Here is a 14,036-nt window from a genome sequence, read left to right on the forward strand (position 1 = left end):
TTATGATTTTCATTTTGTTTAGTGATAATTCTCTCTTAAATGAAGAAAATACGATTTTTATGGAACCTGAATAATAAGTAAAATTCATAAACACAAGAAAAATGGAGTTCAGATAAATCATAGTGATAAATCACAAGCACTACATTCTGTGCATTACTTCTAATCTGATGTCCTCTTCCTGGACAGTAAGATTCTCTACCAAGCATTTTAGTACTTACTTCCATAGTGATTATTATATATTCAGAAGCAGAATTTTCTCAGTTATGGCCTTGATTTTGTCATTCATTTTTTTCTAGAAACATAATTCAGAGTAAGGCAATTGGCAAGGAGGAAATAATTTTGTTGAACATTTAATTAATTGATAACTAAGTAACCCCTGCTGTATTCCTTTTACTTAATTGTCTGTAATTGAAACATCTTTAGAAACTGAAAGCACAGAATTTATCCCAGAAATACATACTGAAATCAAATTACGTCCACTCAGTAACTGATTAGGAACATAGCAAAATGAAATAGAGAAGCAAAATTGTATTTTACTTATTTTTTTTTAATTTTTCATCTCTTCTCCATATATATACTTATTTCTAAAACAAGATTGTTCTGTTACCTTTTTATTACTTTCTTTACCACATTAAAGTGTTAGAGCTTTGATTTTAATATGGAAACATTTAGTAGATGAGTAAACTTATTTGAAGTGCCCAAAACAATCTTAATGTTTTCAGAATCAAGTTTTTCTTCATGATCATGTTGACATTAGGCTATCTGACAGCAAATATAGCATAAATAAAGCTTTTTAGTTTTATGGTTGATGAGTTAAAGATACTGGAAAAAAATTAAATTAGAAAACTGAACAACTTGCTGAAACCAAAACCATTGCAAGCAGAGATGCAGATACACTTTTAAAAAATCTTCAGGAAATACTGTGAAACTGTAACACTGGAAGCAAAAAAGTTGTAAGTAATTGTTAGTGTTATTGGTTGGTTTTATGCATCCTTTGTAGACATCTTTGGTTAGTGTAAGCAGTGTACTAAATATTTGTACATTTCTTTTTCCTAAAGATGAATATTTGTCTGGCTCTTAAGCTGTGAGGTGGCAAATATTACATCTCTGATAAATAACGAAAAAGATGATTTAGAAAAATCTGAATTACAAGATGGCTCAGATCCCTTTTAGACAGAAATTCTTAGTACTGGAGTGTCTGCACTACCTTTCTTATCAGATTTGCAGTTACTATGATTTCATGCTAGCATGTCATTTGCAAATGCTGTTAGAAATGCTTTCAGTACAAGGACCTATGTAAATAACAAAACCTGGAAAAATGCACTTTTAGTAAGCCCATTTTAAGTTCTTTGAGTGAGGAATAATTATAGTAGTTTTAGTTTCAAGAGCCTGCAGACTAGATTGCATTTCTTTTTTAATGAAATAAAGTTGCTTTCAGAGACTGTGACTCTGTACTGTGAGAAATTCTTTATAGGTTGAGTGGGTTAGAAACTGTAGAAAATGTAGGTTGCATCTTGTTGTTGCAGAACTCACATTCACACCTAGTGTTGCTTTAAATACTGTATGCTGCTTATCCATCAGAAAAATATATTGAAAGTCTGAAGTGGTCATGTTGTGTACAAGCTTTACTTTTCACGCATGCAGCTCTGAGAGTGTCTGATTTAGGACAATAGGAATTAATATATTTCTTTTTTATATATTTTTAAACCATGTTCAATTCTACAGCATTGCACACTGGCAGTTAAAAGGCAGCTTTTAGTTTATTATTTTATAATCACAAAGTGTCCCTGTGAAGTGATACAAGTGGTCCTTTGGGTCAAAAGAACAAACAATGGAAGGTATGAAAGTAAAGAATGAGATTAGGTTCCCTCTACTAATTTACATCAAAACACTTCATTTGCTATTTTAAATAGTGAGAACTTCAGCCACTTAGAGAAATGCTGCAGAAATCTCATTTTTCTGAAAACCACTGATGAAGGGCTTTGAAAAGGTTTTTTATTCTCTCTGTGATGGTTAGTTATGTTTTCTGGCATATTTTGTGTTATTTTGCCTGATACTGAGGTGTTCAGGTTTAGCCATCTGTACTTATTTGTATCCCTTCTGGAAACATGATTATCATATTTGCCACTTTGCAGCCCTAAGGCAGCTTTATTATATAGAACCATATTGTGCACATCTGTTTCACAGCAAGTCCCTTTAGTACTTTGATGACTGATGTCACAGCAGTTTTGTACCTGTTAGTAGTTGGCTGTTAACAGCTCAATAAAGACATCTCATTCGGGTTTGTGGACTAAGTGTTTGGTTTTTGGCTTTTCAGAGGCATCTGCCTTCTTTTCTCTCTCTTTTTTCTGACAAATGTCCAAATCCCAGTGAGGCACTTCATTTATTTTTTTCTCTGTTATTCATGCCATGTTGTGCAGCTCAGAAAAATGCCAGTTTCCAGACTTCTAATAATTAGAATGTGACTCTCAACCTAATAATTTTTTCCTGCAGTTTGATAAATATGGAGTACAAACCACTCCAGAATCTTTGAACTTAAAAACTTCTGTCAGTAGTCTTTAGTTGAATTTTATTTAATTCATAATTAAGATTTAAAAGTTGCCAAATTTGCTTGCAAGCTTGATATAAAAACTTTAACAAAGGCTTTTATAAGTGATACACTGTGATCTTGGTCACTGTCAGGGTGAGGAACAGAATGTATATTAAAATATTCAGCATGTGCTGAAAGGGCTTTTACAGGCCTCTGCATTGGGTGAATTTGGGAATAAAAGCATGAGGTTGAACTGACTTACATACCCAAAACCTGTTTCCATTTTCTTGAACATTCCTGCACAGCACTGGAATTCAAGGATATTATGTTTCCTTCCTTTGGGCCATTAAGCTTAAATTATCCATTAAGATCAGATGGCCTTCCTCTTTAAATATTTATTTATTTATTTATTTGATGGTTTTCCTCAAAATGTTAATGTTCTATTTATTCGAAGTTTATTTTCACCCTACCCTATTTTTTTTTAATATGACCATTTTGAAAATACAGATATTTTAAATCAGGCAGTGAAGGTGTTTGTATAAAACATTATCTTGGTAATCATGGTTTTATTTTTCATGTGGTTTGTAGCAATGCAGCTTGTTTGATTTTCTTTCTTTTTCACAGTTTTTGGCAGACATGGAGAACAACGCACTCTTTAGGGATGACATTGAATGTCAAAAACTCATTATGGAAGCAATGAAGTACCATCTGTTGCCAGAGAGACGACCTATGTTGCAAAGCCCTCGCACCAAACCTAGAAAATCTACAGTGGGCGTTTTGTTTGCAGTTGGAGGAATGGATGCAACAAAAGGTATTGGCTTATGTAATGTTTAGCTGATGAGCTGTTTTGGTTCTTTTTAAAAGAAATGTTTGATAGGTTTTTTTTGCAGCCTGTCAAATCTAAAATTCAAGGATTCAGCAGTACAGAACATGAAACATCTAAAGTGTATACTGTTTATTCGGTTAAAAAGGCCTATATATCTTTGAGACTGCTGCAAATATTCTGGAATCTAGAGTTCTGATTTGAAATTACCGTAGGCATAGCTGATTTCTGAGTAGTGAAGTGTTTCATTGAATACAAACTAATCTTTATTTACTTGAGGGGGCAGTAATTTGGAAAAGGAAAAAAAGGTCTGAAAGGCCACAAAAGTGACTTAAACATGCTTAAAAAAAAGCCAAAACAACAAAAATATTTTGACTAACTGTTAAATAGTTATGTCACAACTACTTGGATTATTTTTTTCATAGAAAATTCCATACTTTTTAATGGTAATTAGAAGGGATCTGGTAAGTTAGAAAAGTTACAGCAGAGAAAGTGTTTTCTTTAATTTTTTGTTTTAAAGCTGTTTCTTGGTAGTTCATGTCACATACCATCAGCTTTTTTGTCTAATATTACAAAGCAGTTGATTTCAATATGTGATTGCGTTCCATATGGTTGGTTTATATTTCTAATATTTCTATTTCTAAAGGCTTGATTCTGCAAAGCAGTTACAAAACCTGATTTTTGTCTTGAAAAGCACTGAGAAAGCTGTCCTTTGTAATGGTGCAGGTAAACGCCAAGGAAGTCAAAAAAGACTATTTGTCTCCACAGACTTAAGAATATGCCGCAGGATATCATAGTGTCTTGTGGGAATCAAGATATTGCTAAAATAAAAACTATCCTAATACTTCAGAACTTTTTCTTTTTCCATATGTAACTTGCATATATTGTCATTCAGGAGCTACAAGCATTGAAAAATACGAACTTCGTACCAACACATGGACTCCAGTTGCAAACATGAATGGACGAAGATTACAGTTTGGAGTTGCAGTCTTAGATGATAAATTGTTTGTTGTTGGTGGCAGAGATGGACTGAAAACATTGAATACTGTGGAGTGCTACAACCCTAGATCAAAAACTTGGAGTGTTATGCCACCGATGTCCACTCATCGTCACGGTCTTGGTATGTACAGTTGTGTAAAGGCTGACTGCATACTTTTTAAAGGTTACCTGGTTTAGGATTGGTCAAAAAAACATTCAGAAATAAAGTTGGAGGAGGGTGTGGAAATTTTGCTTAGCTGCCAACTGCTTATTGCCAACTGCAATGTCCTTTCTCCTTCAGATTATACTGATCATTGTATTTGGTAGCATCAGCTACCAAAAGGATTTTTTTTTTCTTTTCAGTTTTGTGGTGCACACTAAGAAATTCTGATATTTATTCCTCTTAATTTTCTGATCTTTATTCCTCTTAATTGTTTTCATATCTGCATTTCAGGAGTAGCTGTACTGGAAGGGCCCATGTATGCCGTAGGAGGACATGATGGCTGGAGCTACCTGAACACAGTAGAAAGATGGGATCCACAGGCTCGTCAGTGGAACTTCGTAGCTAGCATGTCAACTCCCAGGAGCACCGTTGGTGTAGCAATATTAAATGGAAAGTATGTGAAGGAGTTTCTGTTTTCAAATTTAAAATCTCATTATTTTAATGTAATTAAAAGACCATCTTAAATGACTATTAATAATTTCTCTTGATAGATACCAGTTATTAGCATTAAGAGCCAAGTTCTTTCATTCACTGAAGAGATACTGTGCTGGGTCAAGCAAGCCTCTCCACAGCATTACAGCTGTATGTCAAATGTACTAGGGCCCTCATCATCCTAGTGACCGTCAGCTGGACTTGCTTCAGTATGGCAAAATCTTTCTTATACCAAGAACCTGCTGCATTACAGTATGAAATTTGGCAGAAAATAATCGCCCTTGCATTCCAGCTGGTCCCCAGAGATCAGAGGGGCTGGGTGCAGCTGGGTCTAATTTCTGTTTATAAGCAGTTCAGTGCTGTAAGTTTGGTTGCATTCAATACTTTAACAATCACAGACCCACAGTGTGGTTTTTTGAAGCTACAGAAATGCAGATTTGGAGCTGCTGATTATGAATGCACTTACTGCATCAGCACTAAATATATTAAGGCTAATCAATGATTAACCAAGCTATGTTAGCAATTCAAGCTAAATTAACAAATTCAGTCTCTCACTTCACCCTTAATTAAGCTGAGTTTCACCTGGGTATGCACATATGCAGTCAAAGATGCAATTCTTAGTAAAGAAGTGCCCCTGCGTTGGGAGTGGAGAGAGGTGCAAGCCATGCTTTGCCAGGGTGACACAGCAGGCAAAAGCTACTGATTTTCTGAGTAGTATTGTGGTAGAATATTTACCCTCTGTTGTCCACAAATTTTCACTTCCTGCTTATGTGCTATCTGTTCGTCTCCCTTGAGCTACTTGAATGCTGTCAGGTAAAAAAAGTTTTTTCACACTTTTTTAATTTTGGGAGCCTTTTAATTTTAGTCACTGGTAAATTAGTACTTCTGAAAGGCACCTACAAAGAGTTTTCTAAAATATAGAATCAGTCCAAGAATGAGTGGAAATGCTCACTGCCTACAGGAAGGAGGGATGTACTTGAACGACCAGCAAGCAGAGTGCCTTGGCTGCCTTGGAACTGCAGTCTCAAACACCTAAGCTGGGTCTTAAGCTTGCTATATATTCAGCAGCAGGTCTCAGGTGTGATGAAAAGCACCAGAATTAGAGCTTCACATTTCCCTATTATTATAGAACATTGCCCAGACTCTTAATGGAGGCAACAACAAAAGATCACTACAGCTGGCCATTTTAAAACACATGCAGCATTTCAGATGCAGGAGCAGTAACTTCTGCAGTTTCCTATAATGTTTTTCTGTAACTTGGTAAGTTTCAGTGATTAAAACTGAAAAACCTTCATATAGAGAAGTTAATATGGTTTTCTCAGTGTCCACAATGTGAAATCACTACATAAATGATCAAAACTCTCTCCATGTTTTGAGGGGAGGTAAAGTTGGGAGCTTCATAAATGTTATGTTGCATAAAGGATTGATTTTAGTAATGAACTTTATGGAACTACAACAGAGTGTTACAGAAACCTTCAATATATTCCTTACCTTAAACAAGATGTACTACTAAATGAAGAAACTTCCGTGGATTTTGTTTTAAAGCTTATTAAAATTGTTACTGAGAAGGACTAGATCAACTATATTTACAAGATGCTTGTATTTAAGTTCCTTGGTCAGTATATTTAAAAAACCAAACATTAGTATTACCTAAACGGAGGACATCTTGAATAGTGCTTCATGGTAACTGTTGTAAATTCACACTATCATTATCTACAGTATCTAATGTTTGTTTGATTATCTAGCCATTCTTAGGCTCTGAAATCATTTCAGGTGGTTTCTCACTGGATTTTACTTCTAATGCATTGCTTCCTTTTTAGAATGGCTTCTGTGTTCCTACTTTTCCAAATAAGAGTGCTGGGCATGTCTGCTGCTATGCCTAGATTACTCATAAATTCTGTTCATAAGCTCTTTATGAAGTTTGATTATTTGATTAGTTTTAAAGGTTCGTCTGTGATTGAGTCCTCCTAAACCAAATTTTTTTCATTCATTTCAGCCAGCCCTTGCAAATAATTTAAATCCTTCATACCAAGTGCTAGAAACCTTTTTCTTAGGACTAAGCAAATTGGGCCACCTAGTGGGTGTGAGGGATTTAAGGTAGTGCTGTCAGTCGTGAACTAAAACCCGGGTCCAGAAAAGCACTTGAGTGCCTAAGATGAGGCAGGGTAGAGACGGTGCATGCACAGATCCACTAGTCAATTTGTCCTTCTGACCCTGCAAATCACTTATGTAATTTGAAATTGTTAGCTATAGGCATAGGTTGGAATATAAGTGCTGTGTAAGATATTTTCTGTAAATTATTGTTGTTATGCACTGATTGTTACAATAGGAAAAAATTGGAGCAAAATCTTGCCTGAGTTTTCACAACAGAGCAGTCTACTGAAAGTCCCCTTCTAAACTTCCCCTTTTAACAAACCTGAAATCCTTCATGTTTCAGTAGAAACTGTCTTATTCAGACAACATTTATTTTCTTGGATTTTTTTTATTTGTTTTGCTTTATAGGCTTTATGCAGTTGGTGGTCGAGATGGAAGTTCCTGTCTTAAGTCAGTAGAATGTTTTGATCCTCATACAAACAAATGGACTCTCTGTGCTCAGATGTCAAAAAGAAGAGGTGGTGTAGGTGTAACCACCTGGAACGGGTTCTTGTATGCAATAGGTGGTCACGATGCTCCAGCATCCAACTTAACGTCCAGGCTGTCAGACTGCGTAGAAAGGTAATATCCTGATGGAGGCATATCCTGCCATGGGATTCTAATAGTGCTAGTCTGTCAGGTGATTTATGGAAAGAGGTATGTTTAGACATGGTATGTTTAGACATACAAAATGTAGTAAGAGCAGCTATATATGGTTGTGTGACTATTTGGAAAGTAGCATGAAGTAGATACCTGGCTAGTAGTGACTTATGTTACCAGATGACTAAAGGAACGGTTTCAAAGGGAGGGGAATTGAGGGGGGAAAGTCCTTTGAAGTTGACACCCAGATCTGTACTGTCCTGTTTTCTACTACCTTGACAGGATCAATTCCAGTACATTTTGTTGTTGAATTCTGGTAACAGTTTTAATGCATAAGACAAATTATCTTTTAGGTATGATCCCAAAACAGACATGTGGACTGCTGTGGCCTCTATGAGCATTAGCAGAGATGCAGTGGGAGTGTGTCTTCTTGGTGACAAGTTGTATGCTGTTGGAGGTTATGATGGGCAAACATATCTTAATACCGTGGAGTCTTATGATCCCCAGACAAATGAATGGACACAGGTATAGTTTCTGATCAGACCATACACTACTATTAATATTGTTATTCCAAATATGCCTCCTTTTGCAAGGAGAATTCAAATATTCCTTCTCTAAAAAGCAGTTTCTTACTAGTCTGCTGTGAGTCTCCTTTTTTCCTTTGTGTACCGTCTTGAGATGACTTCTCTTGAACAGACAGTTGTTAAATTTCCAATAAACTGCCCTCCTTCCTGTTGCAAGAGTATAGCTATTTTCTTTGACAATTTCAGCTACTTTTAATAAAATGTATTGCCACATTCCCCAAACTGTCATAAAGGATTCTGTTTACATGACTTGCTGTTCTGAAGATAAATGATAAATGTAGATTAGTTTTAGCTCTAATGTGTCTCTCAACATTTATTTTGTAATGGTTTTGGTCATTTTTTTCATAAATAATCCCTTCCTGAGGTGAATGCTATGTACATTGTATGCAGGTTCCAGAAAGCCTTTACCCATTTTTCTTTTTGCAGCTTTAAAATAAAAACAATTCTACAGTTCATGCTCAGAAACTATTACTGTCAGTTGAGAGCTTGGTTACTTTTATATAGCTCCAGGAATGTGTCTGTCTGTGGGAAGAGCACACACAAGGACATCCTGAGCTGGCTGTCCTTTGGTATCTAATGCCATTTGAGATACCCTAAAGCGTCTACATCCACAAAAGATTGGCAGATACGGCACAGACTCTATGGGACACCAAGGCCCTCCTGGAGTCCAGTTGCAGACCAGGATGAATGTCCAAGCTCATCTGTAGCAGCATCAGACACCAGTATTTAGGCTACTGAATTCTGAGCCACCTGAATATGTTATTCTTGTAATAGCCCCAAATTCTTAATTCAAAAAGAGAACTAAACTGCTGTTTATAAAGATCCCTGGAACACAAAAAACCCTCAGCTGTCCATTTCCCTCCATTTCATACTGCTGCAAGCTCTTGAAACACGAGTCATCAAGGAGGATCATCAGAGCTTGGGGCATTCACTGGTACTGGTAATGATAACCCATGGCATTGTTGGTCCTCCTAAAGAAAAAACAAGTGTATCAGAGGATAGAAAGTGCTTCTCACCAGAGGAGAGAAACTGTGCTTCTCACCATTGCATCTAAATGAATCTCACATGTCTAGGTGGTGACCATCTGTATGTACCTTTGTATCCTTAGCCTTGACCCTCTATGTCTCACTAAATGCCACAATCCCAGTATGTAGGAGAGTTTCAAACTTTTCCCAGAGGGATTAGGAAATATTTGCGTACCTTCCCTCTCTCGTTGTGTCAGCAGTCTGCCACCTCTTCATCTTCACACAACTCAGGAGTAGGCAGTGGAATTTTCTCAGGTGAAGGTTGTGAGCCACAGACAGCTCTATAAAAGTCTATTGTTCCTGGGAAAAAAAGAAATAGGGGAGTTGGCATAAACAGCTTTTGTCTTCAGGATAGTCTCTGTACCACTTGGTGTGCTATTCACATATGTTGGAATACTATGAAAGTTAAAAGGGGAAGCAAAAGGGAGTGTTAGAAACTACTGCCCTCTGTTCAAGTCCAGCAGAATCTCAGCAGAAAAGGGTCTTGCCAGAAGTGAATTCTGTTTGCAATTAAAGAATAAAGACTGGTACATTTATTCTGGTTTCAAGAACTCTTAACAGGATTTTATCAAATAATCAAGTAAAAAGGAGAGGTTGCCCCTATAATTTTAGGCATTTTTGTTTCTGAGAAATGCATTCTTTTACCACCCTTTACTCAATTGTCTGACTGTCTAGCTCAGGTATCCAGTTTATACTCTAACAAAGGTTTCTTTCTCCTGTAATACCGAATAATTGAAATTATCAATAAGAATTGCTTGATATCCATAGGGCTTGCTGTTGTTTTCAGAGTGCTTCACTCTGTTATCTAAAATATCTTTACCTTTTCTTTGTGTTTGTATGCAATTTTGGACCAATCTGTAAGTCATGTTAACAGAGCATGGGTGATATTGTCATTCTGCTGCAGCCATATAATTTGGGGGGGAAATTACTTAAAACTGATTGCATTTATCTCACGGATGGTTTGTTTGTTTGTTTACAGGTTGCACCACTGTGCTTAGGAAGAGCTGGAGCATGTGTTGTGACTGTAAAACTCTGAATTACTTTCTCTGGGAAGGTGACATTCTGTGTGGACTCAGAGGATTACTTTTTCCTCAAGCAAACTCCGAGTGCACCAATCAACACCAGGTGCAGGATATCTACCACAGCGAAGTGTTTGGTCTGAAGCTGACATGATGTTCTTATGGACCAATATTAAGCACTTTTAAAAAACTTTTGTTATGCATATGTTACAAGAATTCTACTTGTAAGAACGTCAACTGCAACCTGCCAATTGGCAGTAGAGGACTTCTAGTTAGGAAGTACTAAGAAAATGAGTGAACTCACTATAATAATCAAATGTTATGGTTCCGGGGCCTTGATTTCCCCAAATGCAGAGCAATGATGCTATAAATTGATATACTTTGATATAATTGGGTCTGTCTCTGGATGAAACAAGTTAGAGGATTGGACCCCATAAATTTAATTTGCCTGTAATAAATGCAAATAGGTATCTGAGTAACTACACGGCAGGCTAACAAACCAATGCAAACTATTGTAAATGGCAGGTGTAATGTCTGCCTTGGAAATGAAGTTGTGTATTTGGTGAATCTTTTGCACTTTTTAGCATCATTCCTAGTTTAGCAAACTTTTTATTTAACCAAAGCCTTATTTTAAATATTGTCTTATGCTAACAGAAACCTGCTATTTAATAATTTCTGACAGTTATTTTTGACATCCAGTATACTTTTTGGATTTTCAAAGTTGTTATGCAAGATGCAGAACATCATACCTTTTTCTCTGCTTTGGTTCTTGTATTTACTTTGCTGTTTGTATGCATTATTGGAAGAATTCTAAAGTGTGATTAACAATTAACCAATCTAAGTTTAATATTTGCACTTTGGAATTTTTGAAGCATTCCATTCCATCTAGACTAATTACATTTTTAAATGAGGCTTTGCACTACTATGAGAAGTATAATTTTATAAGATGAAGAAATTGTCTGTCTTTCCTGTAAGGTTATTTAAAAATGTAAAGGGCCCAATCCTGCCAGATGCTCAGCTGCCACCATTTAAGCATGTTCAGCATCTTACAGGACACTGAAATATTCCTCGCAGGGCTGTATCAAATTAGTTACCTTATTTAACAGTTATCTAATTTTTTAAGATACTTCATAATTTGCCTTTCTCGAGCCCTCTGCTGTTACACCGAATTGCTTTGAACCTAAATGTTCTCGGGAGAAGCCTTTTTTTTGTATTTGCTTTTACGTGCCTTGTCCCTTACGTTCTCCGAACAGCACCACGCGTAAAAAAAACAGGAAGATGTGAACTCATTGAATGTTTTGGGTTTGGTTTGTTTGGGTTTTTTAAAAAAAAAAAAAGTTTTAAGTGCCCGATACCCAAAGTCCTTTGTACATTTGTAATTTTAAACGTGTGTTTTAACGCTCTCGGCGAACTATTTATTGTTTTAAAAGAAATCGGTGACACTTTGTGATGAAGCTTTGCAGTTGGAATACAGCTGATCTCAAGAGGCTTTGCTGGCGAGTTGCGTGCCTTTATTCCCTAGCTTAGAAGCCCGTTCTGCGTGGCGGCGGTCCAAACCCCTCCTTTTCCTCTGAGAACTACGCTCACCCGGCTGTGGGGCCGCGGCCTCACGCAGAGCTCCTCCCGTGGGGGCCGGGGCCGCTCTCTGCCCGCCCCCGGCCCGCTCCGTTTCCGCGGTAACCGCGGCGCCGTGCTGGGTGGCGCATGCGCGGCGGCGGCGCTGCCCGCCCGCGGTGGCCGCGATGAAGGTGGGTCGGGGCGGCCGCGGGCCCGGGCGGGGGGCGCGGGGCCGGCCCCGCGGAGCGAGCGGGCGGGCTGCGGTGCTTGCGGCCTGTGCAGGGGAGGGAGGCGCGGCGGGAAGGGCTGCCCGCCAGCGGCCGGGGGGCCTGGTGTGCTTGCCTGCACTCCCGCGTTTGTTTACTTTCGCGTGGAGAGACTTCGGGTGGAAGGGAGCTTAAAGGCCATCTAATTGCAGCGCCCCTGCGATGGGCAGGCACATCTTCCGCTAGCCCTGGTTGCTCGGGGCTCCATCCAGCCTGGCCTTGTACGCTTCCGCAGATGAGGTGTCCACAACTTCTGCCCGAAACCTGTACCAGTGTCTCTCCACCGTCACAGCAACCTCTTAGTAACTAATCTAAACCTGCTCTCTCCGTTTGAAGCCATCCCCCTCGTTCTGTGGCTGCATGCCCTTATAATAGTCCCTCTCTGTTTATGTTGTATGTTTCCTTCAGGTACTGAAAGCCCACAACTAGGTCACGCTAAAGCCTTCGCCTCTCTAGGCTGAGCAATCCCAGTTCTCTCAGCCTTTCCTCATGGATGGAGAGGTGCTTCATCCCTCAGTCGTCTTGGTGGCCCTCCTCCTTAAATTATTTTTCAAAATCAAATGTCATTGTGAGATGTCGTTTATGAGTGTGGCATGTGGTGGTTGTGCTTTTGCTGTTCTTGTGAGCAGAACGCAGATTCAGTGTGAAGAATGCCTCAGTTTACATTGACCCAAAAGAAGATATAGGAGTCTGTGACAGACTTGAGCAAACCTCACAGGCATTTGGTGGACAGCAGGTGTTGGTGTTTATCTTATGACATGTAGGGATATAAGTCACCATAGCAAGCTGTGAAACAAACTTGTGGGCTTTATCTTACACCCAGATTACAGAAAAATATCTGTGGGTGGTGTGAAAGGAAAAGAACGTTCAGAAATGTTCTTCGTTGGAAATCAGAATCTCTTTCTATAGTGTGTTGCTTTGAAATCTTAGCTTTTAAGACCCAGCAATTCAGAGTAACAAAAAGGTTACCTATCTCTGAAAGAGTGAATGTTGAGCCTTCTGTGTTTTACAAACTAAGGATGCTTTCTGGTCCCAGACTTTTCCATTACATTTAGAGAACTATTAACAATGTGGTCATTGAACTAGAAGGGGAGAGTCTCATGCAATATTTTATTCTTGTAACTAAGAGGCACAAATAATAATTTGTTATTAATAGAGTCACAGTTCTCTATGCAAACACCCATCAGCAGAAGCTTCAACTTTTTCCACTCAAATTGAAAAAATGTTTATCTGGGATTTTGGTACTTCAGTGCATTGGAATCACACAGAAGCAGAGAAGTTGGGTTTGGATTGTTTGGGGTGGTGGGGGTTTACCTCCACAGTACTCAGTTGCTAACATGCTAGACAGTTGTAGTATTCTTATATATTATGATTTTAAGATATATAATTTCCTACTTTTTTTTTTTTTTTTCCCAGCAAGTATTCAGTCTGTATGAAAAAGCTTGGTCTGGTTCTCCTGTGCAGTTTGCTTGGCAGAAAACTTTAGGAAATTTTCTTGCTGTAATAGGGTAAGACTGCAACTATTCATTGCATTTGTCCATCAGAGTTACTGATAAAGAAAGGGAATTATTCTATATATTAATCTTTTTTAGAGGTGATCGTTCTGTGAAAATTTTTGATCGTCATGGTCAGAAGAGAAATGAAATCAACCTGCCAGGGTAGGTACTAAGATAGGTTTAAGTTATTTTAATTGTTGTTTTCTTTGAAAATGGTTCTCTTCTAGTGAGGTACTTAGACAATGTGAGGAATTTGTAGGACGATATACTATCTCTGGCGAACATACCTGGCAGAGAAGACAAATTATGTAATTAAAATGTAAAAAAAAGACCTGTCACATTAAGAAGGATCATAATGAGGTTGTGTGCA

General features: G+C 38.0%; 2 protein-coding genes across 5 annotated transcripts in view; both read left to right on the forward strand.

Annotated features, from left to right (window-relative positions):
* KLHL5 (kelch like family member 5) overlaps positions 1-11,836 on the forward strand; it is a 48,149-nt gene extending 36,313 nt beyond the window's left edge. For all 4 annotated transcript variants that reach the window (XM_038134401.1, XM_038134400.1, XM_038134398.1 and 1 more), the window contains 6 exons: positions 3,155-3,341; positions 4,249-4,473; positions 4,786-4,948; positions 7,489-7,701; positions 8,073-8,244; positions 10,308-11,836. In XM_038134401.1, coding sequence (XP_037990329.1) covers positions 3,155-3,341; positions 4,249-4,473; positions 4,786-4,948; positions 7,489-7,701; positions 8,073-8,244; positions 10,308-10,364 — 1,017 coding nt within the window. In that variant the 3' untranslated portion in view covers positions 10,365-11,836. The remainder of the gene's footprint in view (positions 1-3,154; positions 3,342-4,248; positions 4,474-4,785; positions 4,949-7,488; positions 7,702-8,072; positions 8,245-10,307) is intronic.
* Positions 11,837-11,957: 121 nt separating this feature from the next.
* The window catches only part of WDR19 (WD repeat domain 19), a 39,585-nt gene continuing 37,506 nt past the window's right edge, over positions 11,958-14,036 (forward strand). The window contains exons 1-3 of the mRNA XM_038134396.1: positions 11,958-12,095; positions 13,587-13,678; positions 13,763-13,828. Of these exons, the coding sequence (XP_037990324.1) occupies positions 12,090-12,095; positions 13,587-13,678; positions 13,763-13,828 (164 nt within the window). The 5' untranslated portion in view covers positions 11,958-12,089. The remainder of the gene's footprint in view (positions 12,096-13,586; positions 13,679-13,762; positions 13,829-14,036) is intronic.

The sequence above is a fragment of the Motacilla alba genome, chromosome 4, assembly GCF_015832195.1.
Source record: "Motacilla alba alba isolate MOTALB_02 chromosome 4, Motacilla_alba_V1.0_pri, whole genome shotgun sequence".
NCBI classification, from domain to species: Eukaryota; Metazoa; Chordata; class Aves; order Passeriformes; family Motacillidae; genus Motacilla; species Motacilla alba.